Source organism: Argiope bruennichi, chromosome 3, assembly GCF_947563725.1.
Source record: "Argiope bruennichi chromosome 3, qqArgBrue1.1, whole genome shotgun sequence".
NCBI classification, from domain to species: Eukaryota; Metazoa; Arthropoda; class Arachnida; order Araneae; family Araneidae; genus Argiope; species Argiope bruennichi.
The window spans coordinates 127558016-127577165 of record NC_079153.1 but is presented as its reverse complement, the minus strand read 5'-3'; the positions used below and the strand labels follow the sequence as shown (position 1 = coordinate 127577165).

General features: G+C 33.0%; 1 protein-coding gene across 1 annotated transcript in view; it reads left to right on the top strand.

The window, feature by feature from the left end:
* LOC129963056 (uncharacterized peptidase C1-like protein F26E4.3) overlaps nt 1-19063 on the top strand; it is a 70326-nt gene extending 51263 nt beyond the window's left edge. The window contains exons 3-11 of the mRNA XM_056077081.1: nt 5592-5696; nt 8149-8239; nt 9538-9679; nt 10990-11140; nt 13696-13846; nt 14623-14668; nt 16301-16427; nt 17049-17091; nt 18772-19063. Coding sequence (XP_055933056.1) covers nt 5592-5696; nt 8149-8239; nt 9538-9679; nt 10990-11140; nt 13696-13846; nt 14623-14668; nt 16301-16427; nt 17049-17091; nt 18772-18903 — 988 coding nt within the window. The 3' untranslated portion in view covers nt 18904-19063. The remainder of the gene's footprint in view (nt 1-5591; nt 5697-8148; nt 8240-9537; nt 9680-10989; nt 11141-13695; nt 13847-14622; nt 14669-16300; nt 16428-17048; nt 17092-18771) is intronic.
* The last annotated feature ends 87 nt before the right edge of the window (nt 19064-19150 follow it).

The window sequence follows — 19150 nt, the reverse complement described above, 5'->3', positions numbered from 1 at the left end:
AATTTCGTTACTCAAGAACCCATACAGTGTTTAATCTGGGCCAGTGAATTGCTTGCTATAAGGCTCAAAAGTTACCTTACCTTATGAGAACTATCAAACATCTAAATGGAGGATAAACATTACACTTATTTGTCCCTCTCTCCTCTTTGATTACGATGGATTCTACACTTAGACGTCTGCTGCTTTGCTTTAAGTGTTTAACCTTCCAGTATTTTTTTCTTTTTTAAAGATTTTTATGTTGTATTTTTAATGTACTCAAAAACGTTTAAAAGCTATTAAAAAGTATGTTACTTTACACAAGATAACACTGTCTGTGACGGAATATTCGCCGTATTGACCTTCTCTTTTGCATAAGGACGTCCTTCACCTTCTAAATGGCTGGGTCAAGTACGAATGAATTCTAGTTGACACCGCGAGCAGAAGTCAAGACGGTTTGATGGATTTACAACCCTTCCGCATTCGGCAGTTGGCTACGATTGGAGTGGGTGGTTTGTGGTCACTTGGACAGATCTACAGAGCGATAGGAACCGTCGGTAAAATTAACTTAAGAGTCACTTATTACAGGCAGACAAACAGACATTAGATGAATCGACTCATTCGCCCTTCCACGACGGCGCTATGGCTTTAAGGCATTATTAAAAGTGCCGAGAGATTATTATTCTGTCCATAAGCGGAGTGTGCAAGGCGTGCTGGATGAATCAGTGGTACTTCAGAAAGATAGGATATAAATAATGTTCACTGACGTATTTTTGGCTTAGAATGACGAATTCGTCATTTTAAGAACATCTAAGAAATTTTCCGCCAAAAAATTATTTAACGTGTAAGTTATTAGAAGTTTGCCACTTAGAGTAATGACCAAGTTAGCAGCGGTCTTCACTTTCGAATCCCACATCTGTGTTATATAGTCTACGTGCTTAAAATCTTGAAGGTTTTTCTTACAAGTCTGTCATTCGGAATTAATTGCATCCATAAATCACCGCCTTAAGAGGATTTTGTCAAAGAAGAGATAAATATACCGTTCTTTGGAGGATAATTTTTGCTTTATTGGAGTCAAATACCTATTTTTAGCATTTTAGGGCCTCTTCTGTTTTTTCCTGCTTTTAACACATTTGCTGCCTTGGGACGCACGTACTATCTAATTGTACCAAACCATCTGCCTAATTAGATGATATTTATTCTACTATAGTTAAGAGGCAGCGAAGAAGGGGGCATTTAATTAAATGGCCCGAATATCAGGTGTGAATAATGGCATTGAACGTGTTAAGATAAATCATATAGTCTACCATCGATATTAGAGAAATACTAAATGTTTCAAACTGGATGGCCTTTGTAATCACCATTGGCAGATAATGGACAATCAAATTTTTGAATAGCTTCTATTTCGCCAAATATAAACAGAAATTTTTGGGGAGAAAACATTTTTTTTTTTAGTTCATTTACTGGTATTTGTATAATTTCCATTGCATATATTGAAAGTCTCAGCTTTAGAAACGTATGTTTCTAGTTCGATTCCATCAAAACTCCACTGGGTATGTAGTCTTGATGCAATTAAATCGGACGTCGATGATCAGGCAATATCCCTGTGATGAGGCAGGGGAGGATATGTCTATTCAGGTAACATCATCACTTCACCTTGAGTAAAAAAATTATGACATCCGTCCCAAAATAGGCGTTGAGCTGCTTCAAAACGAGCTTGATGCTCACCTAATAGCTTTTACTTTGCCCCAAACAACATTCTTAAAAAAGAAAATATTCTTAAATCAATGTCTTTATAACAACGCAAATTGCTCTCCTTTCAAATGGTTGAAGATGCTTGGCAGAATTCTTTTTGTATAGGAATCTAGTGGGAAAAGTATAGGTTTGGGATTTTCTTTCTGCGTTTTACTGATACTTGCTTTGTATTAGGCGCCTTTAGCGACAGTTTGATCCGCATAGATATAATGGTGCTAAAACACTTGTATAATTTTGTCTTAAGAGCTTCCTCTGCACAATATTCGTAAACTACAAATTTTAATAGGTCTATTTTAGAATTCTTATATTATGTATAATGTTATGCACTTCCTTAATTTTTCTGTTTGTATCTTTGTACATCCAATTATATCACAGAAAAATGCAGCAGTATTTAAAGATTAACGAATTTTGTTGTTAAGCCTTAATCCAAAGCACAAAACTTTAAAAAGAACAAAAAAAAATTTTAATGCTTATCTTGCATTGATACCTATTTAATTTGGGAAAATAAGCTGGATCTTCATATCTCGATCATCAACAATGGAAAATTAGCCGGATTAAAATATTAGTAATTTTAGTCTCACTTCAACAATGATGTTGTCGCAAAATAGGCTTAAAATATTTTTTAAATTAATTAAGAATAGAAAAAGCATGCGGTAAAAAAAGTGATATCATTAAAAACAATTTTTAATTTTGAAATGACATCAAAAATCAGTTTTGTGCAATCATAACAGCGGGTATTTCGTGAAAAAAAAAAGTATTTTCTCTAATATACTGCAATTATATTGTGATAATCTTCTTCTTATTTCAAATTAACTAACTTTTGTTTGCATAATAATTCTTATTATCAGTATATTATAGATATTATGTTAGTATATGTAGTTTTCCCATTTTTAGTATTATAGCTAGAAAAGTGCGTTATTTAGTGAATACAATAAAAATTGTTTACCTATTTTCGCTGCAAAAGTTGAATACGTTAGAATATGTAGAGGATGGATAGCGTTCAGGATTGTTATAAAAAAAACTGCGCTGGCGTTATTTAATGAGCTATAAAGTATACCAGCATATAAACCTTATTCAGGGCGCATTCACTTTCCAGCTTGATAATACGTTCCGTACGACCTCGAGATTACAAATGTTATTACTCGCTATCTTTATTTACCTTTAAAAATTCAATTCTCGTCACCAAAGTCGAAAATTGTGTGCCCTTTGTTCTCATTCGTCCTTTGTCCACTATTAAAAATTTCATCATCTTTATGATGTCACGTTTATTTCAATGGTACTTTATTTATCGAATAGAGAAATTCATTTATAAATGTGCGTGCTTTGATTCTAATACGATGAATGGATATCTATCACCGTTATTAAAGGTGAGTAATTAGTTTTTAACCATGATTTGTGCAGACACCGAAGTACTTGAACGATCGAGTTGAAGAAATCTTATTGTCTATTCATTTTGAATGAACTCGAGCTGCGCAGTGTGCCGTCTTAACTAGTCATTACTTGCCTTTCATCAGAAAATTATTTTAATAAACGCTTTGTGAGATGGCGAATGGTGGAAGAAAATAACTTGCGGCTTCAAATGGGTTTATGGAAGACTGGTTTCTCCATTACGAACTTCTAAAGCAGTCGAAGAAAAATTTGGTTGCATTTTACCGACTATTATCAACTAATGATAGTGAACTGCAGTGTTAACAAAACCATTCATATACTGAAAATACACGAATGGAGTGATTGAATAGGTTTTATGTCGTCCTTTTCAGATGTAATCAAAACAATATGAACTTGATCTTTTTAATTTCCATTCACACCAAACTCAAAAAAGCTAGTCTGAATTGAAATTGAATTATACTTGGAAAATGCTTGCTAAAACAACATTTAGAAGAATGTTAAAATCTTTTCAGCTTGCAGCCTGTTTTTGGACGAAGAAGAAAAAAAAATCTCGTGATTATTGTATTTCGAAATAATTTGCTTCCACTTCAAAGTTGCAAAATAAATAAGAAAAAATATTAATTAATGACCTTTTCAATTTTTTTAAAATTTTTAAAATTTTTCATAGTATCTGTTTAAACTAAGGTGTGTGTGTGTGTTTTTTTGTTGTTGTTTTTGTTTTCTTGTGTACAAAAAGAAAACATCGTGATAGTAAAAAACGAAACCGCTATTTCAACGAATGTCCATGTTTCTAATCTCCCTGAGTATGAAAGAAACAATTCTGAAATTATGTCTATCTGTCCATGATAACTCAAAAACACTTTGAGCTAGACAGAGGAAATTTGGTATATGTTGTTTACACGAAATTTGCAATTTTCTGTCATATTTTGAACGAAATTTACTGACATGAAGCTTACGTGTCTATCCGATTGATAGTCAACAATCTGAGGATAATAAAATTGAAAGTACTAGATGGTTCACTGTTTTAGCATATACAGAGTAAACCCGCATCAAATTCTAAATCAAGTCCATCAACTAGCTCATATTCTGTCGACATGTAAACGAAATAGACGCAACGACTTAGTTAAATGAAATTTGATATGTGATCTTGTCAGCGAAGAATGTTGTTCTGTTTAGAATTTGGATTTCAATGGGTTAGCAAATAGTAATCCAAAATGCAAATTTGGTTTTCTTGTCTGTACTACAAAGTTTGGGAAGCTCATGTCTAGGGCAGTGAAAATAAAAATCTGAGAATTTATGGTGTTCATGGCCTTGCTCATGATTAATAAGTTTCATGCTAGGAGGGGAAGGATAACAGCTATAATAAGAGTTATGCGCATAAATTTTAGATAGATCCCATAGGCCGCGGTGGCCTGGTGGTAAGGTCTCGGCTTGTGAGCCGTAGAGTTTCAGGTTCGAGATCCGATTCCACCGAAGAACCGTCGTGTAAGGGGGTCGGTTGCACGTTAAATCCGTCATGACCAAGCGTCCTCCCGATGGTGTGGTGTGGAGAGGGGGGGGGGTGCCGGCTCAGGTGTCGTCCTCGTCATCTGATCGCGGTTCGAAATGACGAGGTCCGTCCCAAAAATAGCCCTAGTGTTGCTTTTCAACGGGACGATAATATAACTAAACTAAACTAAACTTTAGATAGATCCCCTTCCGTTGGTTGTGTCGTTAAAAATAATCATTCATTCGTCTTGATGTCGTCGTAATGTTTTTCCACGTTGAGTCTGTTTTTTATTGACTTATTGAGACCAAAATTTGATACTGAATTACAATTTCCAGATCACTTACCAAACTTCATTAATATAAATCATTGTATGCTTTGAACTGTAACATTTGCCTGCATGCGAAGGTATAGACAGACAGATTGGAACTGAAATGTGAGAAGAATCTACTCTTTAAATCTTAAAACTGAAAACCATGTTTGATGCATGGCGTTTTGTAGCTGTTATGCTATAATGGCATTCGGACCAACAAGTTTCCTGCGATTAGATTGGGTTCAAACTTTGATAGCCATTTACATATTTGGCATATAGTCATCATCACTAAATTTCAAGCGTCTAGCGCAACTGTTTTTGAAAGTCATTTTGCTTATAGACAAGCAGAGAAGGTCAGAGGATGGCGGGGAGGTCAGAAACATAGAGATTCGTCAAAATCTCTAGTTCGTGTATTTTGATGATTGCAATACTTTCTCTTTGTACAAATAGTTTTCAGATGGTTATTTATCCAATATTTCTCCTCTCAGGTCACTCACTACCAACAGATTAAGAAACCTTCACGTTAGATCGTCTGTGGTCGAAATTCAAAAAATTTGATCATTTCAGTGTTATTAATTTATGCGACGACCCGTTAACGATTTTCATTATTATTTTGTTTCCTCGAGTTATTTTTTGACGAATTCTGATTTTTTCATTCCGATTCATTTTCAGCATCTGCCGTGTGCACGGAAATGCTAAATTCGAATTCGACTGCGAGCAGAATGTGTGCCTCGTCAGACCGGAACTCATTTCGGGTATCAATGACGCTCACCAAGGGTAAGCTCTTAATAAATTATTCCTTAATTTGTTCTGATTGTTTATTTTTTCAAGTTGCGATCTATTCTTCTTTTCTGTGTCTTCCCCCGATCCATCATTTGTATTGCTATGTATCTTGCCGTTTATCAGTGGTGCTTTTGCCGGCATCAAGAAAATAGGAAATGGAGACAACTTACGAACTGCATGTCATCAAAATGTTTTCGCAGGTTTCTACATTTAATATGCAATGGGAGATCAATTCAACTAGACTTCATATTGGGCATACGGGCTGTATGCATAAATATGTGCTATTAGTGGTCTACTCTAACTTGCAGTCTTTATGAAGACTCATTGACTGTCCAACATTTTAATATTTTCACTTATAGTTTTAACATGTTTTTTCATTAACAGTAAATCTACATTTTAATCTCTTAATGCCTCTAAAATTGTTTATAGTATTTAGTTTTATTTGCTGTGGTCTATTCAAATCATGTCGTAGTAATACTGTTGCTTTATTTTGCATATTACTTTCACTGGATTTTAACTGCTAGCATATTCAAGCATTTAATTATATAACAACATATAAAACGAACACACGTATATAGAATACGCATGTAACATATTCTTAGTTTTCGTTTCTGCTTATCCTATTCGAGAAACTTGCACCAGAAAATCAAATCAATTTTTTCCCAATTGCATTCAGTTCCCCCCCCACCCACCCACTGGGTTTTTTAACTTTTTTTTTTTTTATTATGCTTGATATAAAGTTTTGCCTTTAATCCTTTTCCTTGCGTGTCCCTTTTTTGTTATAAAAAAAAAGTATTTTCTATAATCCAATCCGATACTTTAAATTATCAACATTTTCTGTATTCTAATCCGATTTTCAGGTCGAAAACGATTTTACATCAACAATTTTCTTTTACCTTGAGCGGCGAAGAAATCCTGTTTCAATAATTGAAGATATTTTCAAGGACGGCAATAAATAGCATTAATGGAAATAGCAGTTCGCTAAATTATATTAATATTTGGACTAAATTTGAAAATTTATGTATAAATAGTGTTTCCGTCAAAGTAGTGTTAGTAGTCAATCCGTCGGGTTCGTTTACTTGTGTGTATTTAGTGGTTGTGTATGGTATGAAGATAACACAACACAATGATCAGTCCTTTTAGTAGACAGACACACAACACGTTTATTGACACTACGACACACAGAACAGCACAAAGACGACAACTATACACAGCATAGAGAAGACAATTATCTTCAGCCGAAACGTGCACACAGCAGCACACAACAAGACTCTACTGCAGACAGTAGCGCACAGCTTAGTTCAGCACTAGCCTGACTCCGTCGCTGCTCTGCTAATCTCTGGAAGACCCGTTGTTTACCGTCGATTCCGACTACTACTCCGGCAGCTGCAGATTGCCTCCTTTTATAGGTCTCAGGAGGCGAGGCTAGAAGCCTCTCAACCAATCAGGAATTTTCGAGGCGTATCTCGGTTCCCAATGGACGGATCGGGAAAATTCTCGATGTTTCGGGTATAATCTGTTTTGGCGCCAAAGTCGTTGTCAAGTTTGTCCCCAAGCTCTGGGACCTCCGACGCGACACCCGGGCTCCGTCCAATACAGATGACTGTAAAACAGTCTTTCTGATGATGGAGCCAACTATGCTGGGAAACAACATCACAGATTCGTAACAATAATGATCAAAAATATCCCCGGAAAAATAAATAATTATTAGTTACTGGATTGTCAATTGAGGAGATTTTAACCATTAGTGAATATAACAGTTTTACATGTTTGGGCTTATATTAGTTCTTATTAAAAAAAACATTTAAGCTTGATGAAATGCTTTGAACTAAATTAATTTCAAATGTAATAGGAACTTGTGTTGTGAATCAGAATGAATCAACCCTCAATATTCGCTGAACTGAGCTCGATACGTATATTCTATAAATACTGAATTTGGAACCACTGGATGATTTCTGCTGTCAAAATTTGAAGTTAAAACTTTTGATCTATTCTAGTTTTAATCTATTCTAGTCCTTTTTTCAATATCATAACTAGCTCAGTATAGAGAAATTGTGGTTTGGTTATATCTGGTTCTCAGAGCTTCAATTCCAAATCTGACCTATAATTTCAATTTTCCTCATTCTTTGTTAATCTGCATTTTTGTGGAGAAAGGCATCGACCAGCATTAATACTTAACTTATATTTATTAAGAAGCGACATATAAGTTAATACAGGGACAAAACATTACTTGACTAACATAAACCATACAAAAAAAATGAAAGTGAGCGGCACGTATTATCGTCTGCCAATTTAGGTTTGAAAAATTCATGTGATTATCATGACGTAATCAATGACGCAACATACGCCGTACAAAATGAGAACTATTAGATTAGCATCTCTCATATTTTTCATGATTTATATGTTAATTTTGGTTAATATATTTATTTATATTACTTTGTTTTAGATGGAAAACTAGCAACTACACATTCTTTTGGGGTAAAACACTTGAAGATGGCATTCAGTATCGCCTTGGGACCCACAAACCAACGCGGCCGGTATGGATTGTTTTGAAATTTTAGAAAAGGAATCGTAAGAATCTGTTCTGTTAAGTTTTAACTTTCAAATTTAGAATCAATAAAATAGAAATTTGATGTGAAACGATATTAACAGAAATATTGTTACGCAGAGATACAAAATTCATTATAGACAGTGAATAAATAATCAAGGGAAGCAGTTGATAGAAAACCCGAGGTACTGCATCTTGCATTATTATTTCATTCACCGCATTCTGAAAAGAAGGAAATAACAATGTTTCGTCTCATCTAAGAGTAAAATCAGCATCACCGATGCTACGAAAATCTTCCAATGTTGAACTCTTGATAGCTTTGTAACAGCGTGTAGTAAAACTTCGATTTGCAAATTTCTAATATATATAGCATATCGAATATTCAGGTGGGTAGATATTCAGATTATTGTCTCTGTACATTCAAATCAATCAGTTGTGTAAGTGTATGGCTACACGACCCGAGTCATTATGTCACGACACGAGCCATTTATCAGGTATATCATCACGTTTTACATTTAATTTTTTGAATTGATAAATTGGAACAAGATTATACCACCACTGCAACAGTAGCAACTTCTCTAGCTGTCAGTTGGCCCATTCAAACTAACGTTGAATCAAGTTTAATTGATTCAAACATTCCCACATTATATAAAAACAGAAAAATTGTTTCTGTAACTGACGAATCATTTGACTCAAACGTTTGTGTCTAGGTTTTTTGCATAATATAGCGTCAGTTTATCTGAAAGAAATTCTATTAAGCAATTTTCCTTTTAAATATAAAGCTTCCTAACACAGAAGAAGAACCATAGCATAGATTTTCCCTTTCTTTCAGTTTCAGCTATCGCCGAGTTTAGTGACACAATGTTGCAATACGGCTCATCTGCAACTATAAAATATTCGACCAATTAATTACTTTGCAGCCGAAGTTGCTTCTCGCAGTGTTATTTTTATTTATACTAATATGAACGTTGAGAACCAGAATGTGCCGTTCTACAATTTTATTGAATTGGAAATATCGAAAGGGCATCATACTGAAATAGAAAACATACTTTCTTTCAATATCTGAGTAAATAAGCAAAGCAAAGTGAGAACTTTCCTGTTCTAGATAACAGCACTTGTCAAATCACCCACTTCTTACGCTTTTAAAATATGATGCCTCTCTGGATTTTGCCAAAATTGTGATCAACCCATTCTTGTCCTCAACGTTTCATATATTAATAAAAAATATCCACTATTAATATATGTTTATGTGAAAGTCAATGGAATTTTTTGCTGTTTCTTTCGCAGACGATGGAGATGAACGAAATACACCCGATCACGAACGGACCCCTTCCACAAAATTTTGATTCGCGACAGAAATGGAGGAATCTCATAACCCCAGTCCGAGACCAGGGAGACTGTGGATCTTCCTGGGCCTTCTCCACGGCAGGTAAAATACTTTGGTCAAGACAGATTTAGCTCTACAGGAGATCCATAGTTGATACAAGTTTTTGGGACTCCATCTTCCCCCAAGTTTCCAAACCTCAGATATTTTTTTATTAATTTTATTTGTGTTACATAATCTGTATCTATGTTATCGTATGTTACGGGAAAATTTCTTGTAATTTTATTTATAGAAAGTTATGTGAAAGGTGAAGTTGTAATTAGACAGGAAAAAGGATTAAGTCTCTCTCTCTCCACACACATATCCAGCTGCGCCTAATCAGCTCAATAATTCCCATTCAAAAATGAATATCAAATAGCTGTGGGGAAAAAACGATCTGCAACGTTCACCGTTTTTTACATGTAATAATAATTATTTATCCCTCATAAATACTTTCATCTGAATAAAGCTTTCGAAAATGACTCACATACATTTATATATTAGTACGTTTTTATTTAATGAAATAATTTAAATTTTAATTGATTTCCTAATTTTTATCATAATTTAGCCAATAGTAACTACATTCTAAAATGATCTCTTATTTCCTGATCCATTTCCACTTTATATTTAATTATTTCTATATGATCTCTAAAAAACTGACTTCTGCGCTCTTCTTTTTCTCACGCTCGGAGCAAAGTGACAAAAATTCCTAAAACTCAAATATACTTTTCAAAATATCTAAGATTTCCTTGCTTAAATCGACACGTGGCAAATCCCTGTCAGAATCTCTTAGTAAAGTTATTGAAGGGAAAAATTTCGGTCGCTTTGCTCTTGCATCGCAATTTAAACAAACGTCTTGTTACCATCGCTTCTTTCTTGTACATAATGTGTTCAAAGGTTTTCGGTTACGCAGATGCAAAATTATACTTACATATATGTATTTAAAAAGTAACCTTTAACAAAAAAAAATGTATGTATAATAAAGTATTATGTGTGAAGACAGCAAGAATCGAAATCAAAAATTAAATATACAATGAGTAAGACGAAAAAGAACAAAGACCAACTTCGAGAGGGAGTGATAAAAAATCGAGGTTCCAGCAGAAATTCCTCTCAGAATGGATTAACCATTAATCATGTCCGTTGGGTTTTGAAGCATTCTTTGATATTTTCTATTTTCTGTTTGTAATATTTAACTACCTTATTTGTCGTTAATTTGCTTTAAAAGTCATTAAACATCAACAGACATAAAAGAAGTCATTAAACATCAATCTATAAAATTGGTAATAACGGAAAATCATTTTGACTAATAAACTTTCTTTTCTCTTATTTTAAATTTCTTATTTGGGTTTAACTATGAGTAAAATAATTTTTTGCAGCCCTCGCCTCTGACCGTTTGGCCATCGAATCTCTGGGTCAAGAGAAGAAAGAACTGTCCCCCCAGCACCTGCTGTCCTGTCAGAGACGAGGACAGAGAGGATGCAAAGGTGGACATCTGGACAGAGCGTGGTATTTCATGAGGAAAAAAGGGTAAGTTTTCTGAAAATTAGCTGTGATAGTGAATCCATTATGAAATACGTGCAGAACAACTATAAGCAATTCGTAAAGTTTTGAGTAAGCTGCACTTTCTGTGCTTTTAACTACAAAACGCTCTTTTAAAAAGTAATCTGTCGTAACTAAAACAATGCAGCATTGTACAGAAAGGAAGGAAAAAAAAACACTTTTAATATGTAATTCATGGATATAGAACTCTAGAATCATTTACGGTAAATTTCAGATATTTTGATGTTTTGAAAGAAACGATATATAATTTTGAGTGTATTTTTTGCATTCTTTCTTAAAGTCTTCATATTGGCAACTTTTTACTTTCTCGTACGCATAGTATAAAGAAAGTATTGTAATCATCAAGAAGTTAGAACGCCAGATTTTGACGTATCTACACGTTTTACAAATCTCCGAGTTTGAAAAATACAATTTTGGGAAATGTCCATCTGTCTGCGACAAAAATCAAAAAGTTGAGCTATACGGGTAAAATCTGGTATACAGACTTTACACCAAATGTGTAGATTTCTATCAAATTTTGTGCAAAATCCGCTTTGACGAAGTCTGTCTGTTTGGCTGTTCGAATATAATTTAACATTATAATTACAAAACGAAGAAATCTAGATATATAAAATTCGGTACATAAATTTAACATGTATAGTGTAGACACCTTCCAAATTTTGAGTCAAATCCAACTAGATTGATCGTCTGTCGGTCTGTACTTTCAAAAAACATTCCAACGCGACAACTTAAAGAGGCAATGACTTAAATATTTCAAATTTGGTATGAGATTTTATGACTGCGGTTATAATTCTGTGTCAAATTTTTGTTTCAATCAGTTGGATAAAACGTGTATAAAACAAATTTTATTTTCGGATGCTATTAACCGCATGCTAGCGATTAATCGCCAAATAACTCGCCAAGGATTGCATGATAGATTCAGAAAAATGCTGTATTCATGCCAAAGGTTAATATTTTGTAACTATTGTGCATCAGTGCTATACAAGGCGTTCTTTGGGATACCTTTATTAGAGAGTATGCGAGAAAGTTTTGGGGCGACCATTCCAGCTGGTTCTTATTTCTGATTGTGTTATCTATTGTTAGCAAGAGCGAAGCGATTTAGGAAAGAAATAATGTTTTCTTGTTTAGGTTTTGTGAGTCATTTCAAGCCGCATCGGGCCCAGTATTTAAAATCCTTAAAGTGAATGTTCAGATAATATTGCCCTGGCAAAATATTTGTTATTCGCTTTAAAAATTTCAAATTCACTTGAATAGAGATTTCAAAATACAAAAGATTACTGAATGATCTGACAAAATAATGATTAATTTGATTATAATACAGATTTCGTCTGAAACTCTGCACTTGATTATAGTACAAATTCGCAAGAGTAGTCTTATTCGATTGAATACAGTAAAACGTGACACTTACACGGAATCAAAGGAACTATAATCTTCATATATAATGGACTTTCTCTAAAACTTCCTTTGACAAGAACTACTTGTTTGCTCGGTCAGTTTCAACCTTAATGTCGCAAAGTGGGAAGGGTCATTGATGTACACTGACCTCCGGTTGAAACCTTTCAAATGCAACTCATGACAAAGAATAAAACCCGGAGTGAAACTAAGGCACCTTGGAGATTAAAATTTTTCATTCCTGTTTCACTTTATAATGTTATTAGAGAATTAAAATAAAAGAAAACTGAAAGAGCGAAAGCAAGTGTTTGAGTCGTTGGAGAAAACATCTTAAGTGTAAATCGTACCTCTCTTCTAATGAATATGAGACAAGCATTTTACTTTCTCTCTGGGTTCTAACATTCTAATTCGTCGGAGCTTGAATGAAAATTCCATTTTCTTTTTGTGCATTATTGTTTTCTACTCTGATGTTTTTTGAAAAGATGTTAGTATTTTGATCGCGAGTTCCTAAATGATGAAGGGAATGTCATTTAGATTTCATTTTCTAGTTTTTCTGAATGAAATCCAATTAAATTTGGGTTCATTCTTTAATTGTGCATCCATTTTTGAATCCAAGCTCTGGTCAAATTCTTCTTGTTTCTCCAGTGTGTGCAATATAAGAAATACTTGAACGTGGAAAATTACTTCTTTTTTATACGAGAAAATTTCTCGTATCCTCTCCAGGGGACAATGTAACCAATCTTGCCGTCATAAATATAGGGTTCTCACCCTGTCGGAAATCGTCTTTCGTCTCCTTATGTTTCTGAATAAAGCTGTCTTTACCTAGGAAGAGACCCCCGGGGGGCACCTCGAAATGAGGATGAGATGCTTCCGGCATGGTGGTTGGATCTCGCCACCCTGGAGGGTACACAAATAGGTGGTGGATCTGACTCCTCCCATCGATGACGGGACGTACTTCCTTCGGAGAGGTCTGTACCGTCATCATATGCACTGTCTAGAACTGTAGAATACTTATATCCACCACGACCCATACATCATTGCCACCTGTAATGATTTGGATACCTAAAACCCTACAATTCTTAAATAACTATATATTCAGCATTAATTGATTGATTATTTCTCTTTTCTAGCATCACTACAACGAAGTGCTTCCCGTATCTCGGAAAAGCGGACGTCACGTGCCCATTCAATAATGGAAACAGCGCAGGGAAAGTTCGATGCCCTACCGGAACTGAAGATGAAGTTTATTTGTCCACGCCCCCTTACCGTGTGGGACCCAAGGTAAAAGATATTTAAAAATTATATAATAGTTCAATAGGAAAAAATGCATAAAATTTTATTAATTTAAATTGTTCAGCTGCTTATTCAAAATAGGTTTCTAAGTTTTCGCCTGGATATGTTACTGAATAAATACGAAATAGAATTTTTAATCCTTTTTTTTTTTTTTTTTGCCTTTAAATACACTGTCATTAACCTGAGAAAAATTTAAATTAAGTTGATGCTAAAAAAAACTTAGACAATGAGTTTTAAATCGTAATGATAGCTTAATTAGATTAAAAGTAATTGTTTTATTTTAAAAAATTGCTCATTCAGGGCAGATCCCTAATCAAGCAGTTGCTGCCAGCTTTCAAATTTAGACAATTGCTATCAAATGTCTAATTTAACAATTGCTACCTAATTAGGCAATTTTCCAAGTGTCCCGAGCTTTCGGTATTTTTTCCAGCGGTATTTTCAGATAAATTTTTTACCTTTATTTTATTTACGAAGACCAAATTTATCCGAATTAAAGTAAAACTTGTTTGAACATTGGAGCATTGTTCCAGGCTATTCTATGAATGTTAGCGCGTTTCACCGGTAATTAACATGAGGATTAACGGGATACGTTTCAATTTACAAGTAATTCTTAAATGTGATTAAAATAATGCACTTGGTTCGGTAAAGTGGCTTTAAACGTTATGTTTGTTTGAATAAAGATTTGACTTCGTAATTATTCATTTCTCCAACATATAGTATGTATCATTATTTTCGTTAATTTAAAGAACATTTTTTTTTTTCAGGAAGAAGAAATAATGAGAGAGTTGTATTTCAATGGTCCAGTGCAAGGTAAAGAAAAATTTTTATGATACAACTATTTGCTTTGGCGTTACTGTAATGTTGAGAATTGGAGATCAATAGTTTTCCGCATTATTCGCTCCATTTATTTACCCACTTAAAATATATTCAATATCTAATGAATAGGCCGAAAAATGTATTAAAAAATACAGAATTAGATGAAATTAATCTGCATTTTGCATATAAATTCATTAGATCGTATATTCAACAATGGCTTAGCGCAGGTAACTGGTTCTCGGAATATAGCGTTATTTTTTTGGCCCTCTCCCATGATACTTTATTTTAAAACAGTAACATCATGCTATAAGCCGATGTATGCATGGTATAAGTTCGTTAGCAGATTCTGAGACGACCGCATTTTGACGATTCTCATTAAGGGGTGAAACACGGAACGATGAGTGCACTTCCGGTATTCCCTTTGGCCTTGGATTTCCCCTATTAGATACTAGTAACTGTAAACATTTCCTCCTATCATCTTTCCTTTCACCCCTATTTTGACGAATTAAACCGTCCTAACGCATGCGCAAAAGCGCGGAGGGTTTTACAATCCGTTGCTGAACTATATATGGGCAAACTGATTAAGATGTTAATATTTCATTAGCAGGAGCATCACATTTTACATTTTAATTGTACTGAATTATCAAATTAGATACCCCCTTCTCTACGATAATTAAGAGATAACAAAGGTGGTCTGAATATCAAGTGTGAGCTGCGACAGTGATCGTATTTCATGTTATGCTTCTTTCGTCGGATACAATCTACTCTTTTGAAAACCACTTATTAATGCATATTTCATTGCAACTCACCTATGTTTTCAACTTTATTTGTATAATTTGATGATTGCGACTACTGATAAACAATACATCTGAAAAGTTATTGTGCGATCCCCAAGTATGCAATGAAGATACAAATAAATATAGTAATTTTGAATCATCCAAAATGTAAAGATTTAAATGACATAAATAGTTAAATGAACTCTTGAAGATTTTTTTTTTTTTAGCAATTACAATAACAACTGTTCGTTTCAGTATCTAGAGACTACCACTTTTCGACGGTTCTACCTCGCTAAGGGGCTGAGAAGAAGCTTATCTGTAGTTTTTATGCCTCTTAAATCTGCGAATAATCCGCGTTCGCCTTATAATTGAATATAAACATTTCCTCCTCTCACTCCCATGTTGACGAAATAAACGCATCGTGATGCATACGCAAAAACGCAGAGGAATTTTCAATTCGAGATTGAACACTAGAAACCACAGATGTAAAATTGTTTTGGAGCCATTCCTCTTTCCAGTGTCTTACTTTCATTCATCTAATCGATTACGATAAAAGTCGAAAGGAATTTTAGCACCTATTCATCTGAATCTCAAAAACGTAACGCAAGGCCGCTGGTGAAGTAGGTCAAAATATCATTTAATATTTGAGCTTTTATTACGATAAATGTGGAGAGAACAATTTTTTAGAAATATCTTTGTATCATCATGAATAAATATCTCTATATCAAAATGAAAATCAAATCTGTATCGATAGTTATTTCTTTTTGTGGACAAATGTTAATGTGATTTGCTGATTTTTAGTGTAAAAAAGTGCTTGTAATAAATTCTGACAATCTTCCTTTCCCCACAGCCACCTTCAGGGTGCACTCTGATTTCTTCCTGTACAAAAGCGGCGTTTATCATCACATTGAATCGCTGGTGGCCGGTTTGCCTCAAGCATTTAGGCAACAGGACTTTCACTCCATCAGAATTTTAGGGTGAGTAGAATTAATCCCTTCTTCCATTTTCATGATGATATAATGGTGCGTTACACCTTATTATTCCATTTATACACCATAATCTCATGCTAAACATAACTTTGTATACTCACAAACAAGCTTGTTTGAAACTTGCAGCTTTATGGTTCTGTTCAATGCTTGATCACGACAGAATTACTCAACCTGAATTCCAAATAAACTGTGCAAGTTGTTTTGTTTCAAAACTGTAAATTACTTTCTATTTTATTCTGGATGATCTATTAAGCACTTATATTATTTCCAATATAAAGAGGAAATAAAATGTATTGCATATTAAAAAGACATTTAAAATTAATTTTCTCATTATTAAATTTTTTTTCAGTAAGTCAATCAAACATCATAGGCTGCTTTTTCATGATTTATTAAACTAATATTTTAAGTAAAAACTACCTTTTTTAATTTTGGAAAATTCTATTTAAAAAAATATTTATTGTTCATTGACACAAGAATATATAGTATAGAAATATCTTGAAATTATAACTGTATCATTGTTAAAAGTTGCATAAAAATGATTGATTGAAGAATTCAAATGTTTTATAATAATTTATTTTTTAATATAAGCATATCTTATTTATGTTGCAGATGGGGTACAGATGTAGTTGATGGAAAAAGTATCAAATATTGGGTAAGATTCTTTATTATACATGAAATTATGAATATATTTATGGTATAATTTCATTGATTGGTATTTAAGGAAACATTCAAATTGTATAATTAATTTCTTGCCCTATGACGTACTATGCTTATTGTTATACATGCTTCTGCCAATTTATTTACTGTACAAGAGGTTAAAAAAAAAATCCAAGTCTAAACTATTTTCTTTACATAAATTTTTTCTAATAAAAATGCTTGTACTATGCAAAAGGAAAAACATAAAAATTGTATTTCTTTTAAAGATTACGAATCTTGTCTGTTTAGAAAATAAAAACTTTATGAATATAAAATTAAAATTGTATTTTTTTAAAAAACTAGAAGTTATTAGCTTAAAACGTTACCAGTTTTTTGCCAATTGATTGATATATTGCAAATCTCCAATTACTATTAAACCAGTGTCAAAAGAAACTTTTTAATATAAATAGATATATAAGAGGAACTTCTACATTAGTAAGATACTAAAATATAATGCTTAACATAGGCATATCATAAAAATAAGATATTAATCAAAAACATTTCCACCAATCTGAAAAAGTTTTTAAGATGATGCTCAACAGTAAAAAATAATTGCTTAGAATAGATATTTTGGAAAATGTTTATTCAGTGTCAATGTCTTGCCTCAAAACATATGTCATTTTTAATTTAATACATAAGTATATCTACATTGTGCTTTTCAAAATACAGCCCTTTCTCAAACACATTTTGAAATTATTATGGAACTATTCACTGGCAGCATCACTTATGTAAATTTTTTTGCTATACCAGTCATTATTTTTACCTTAATTTTGAATGGAATAACCTCCATCGTCAATTTCTCTCCAGATATTATAGTTATAAATTGCTTTTTTGGAGACATTAATTATCAACAAATTATTTGATCTTTGATGCTTCATGGTGTTTCACTAATAATCTATAAATTAAATTCATTATAGCCCTGAATTTGAAGGAGTTGAAAATGTATGTAAATCTTAAGTACTAGCTTTCTTTTTCACTATACTTAAAACTATGCTTATTCTATTATGGTAACTAAATTTTTTATTATCATCAGTGAATCTGACATCTAATCCCAGCTTTTAAGCTCTTATTTATCAAATATCCATTATAAATATAAGCCTATGCATGACAAATCTGTTGTCATGGGTTAAATGTCCTTGCCTTGCTGCGATATAAAAGTTCGAAAAGCTGGTGACATTTCATGCGATTATGTTAATTATCTGACCTCAGTTTAAAAGTATTAAAAATTTAAAAGCATGGAGTATTCTGAAATTGTCTTAATAACAATGCCTTTAAACAAACAAAAATGAATACGTTCAAATCAATACTATTTCCAACAAAATTCGTTTATGTGTACATAAACATTTGGTAAAAAAATAATCTTGTTAACAAAATATCTAATTTCGGATTTTATAATAAAAATACTTATATGAACAGCACTAGTGGGATTTTCCTGAATAAATTTTTGTAAAATGTTTTAATTTTATCAGTGTAATATAGTTGAAAAATGTTAATCATATCAAAAAAGGACGCTAAACTAGTTGCAAATTGTTTTTAATATAAGCTTTTCAAGTCAGTATGTAAATATCTTTATATTTGTTACTCTAAAAATGAAATTCAGACATTTTTTTTTCACTCAAAATTATTTCTTTTTCAGTTGTGTGCCAACTCATGGGGTGAAGAGTGGGGCGAGAATGGCTATTTCAGAATTGTGAGAGGACAAGATGAATGCAACATCGAAATGTTTGTTGTGGGAGTGTGGGCACATACAGAAACAAATGGTTTCTAATTTTAATTTATCATCTGTAAATATCCAGATATGTTTTTAGTTAGTTTTTGTATGATAAAAGGTAATTGCATTCATTTGTGTTGTGCTTCTGATAATAAAGTGCCTGCCTTTCTGTGTAATTATGATGGCAAATGTTTATATTAAACTAATGGTTACATAATCTGTTTGTTATTGAATCATTTACATGGATTCTACCATAATATTTCAAGAAAGTGTTAATTCTTTTTTATGCTTCAGACATTATTAT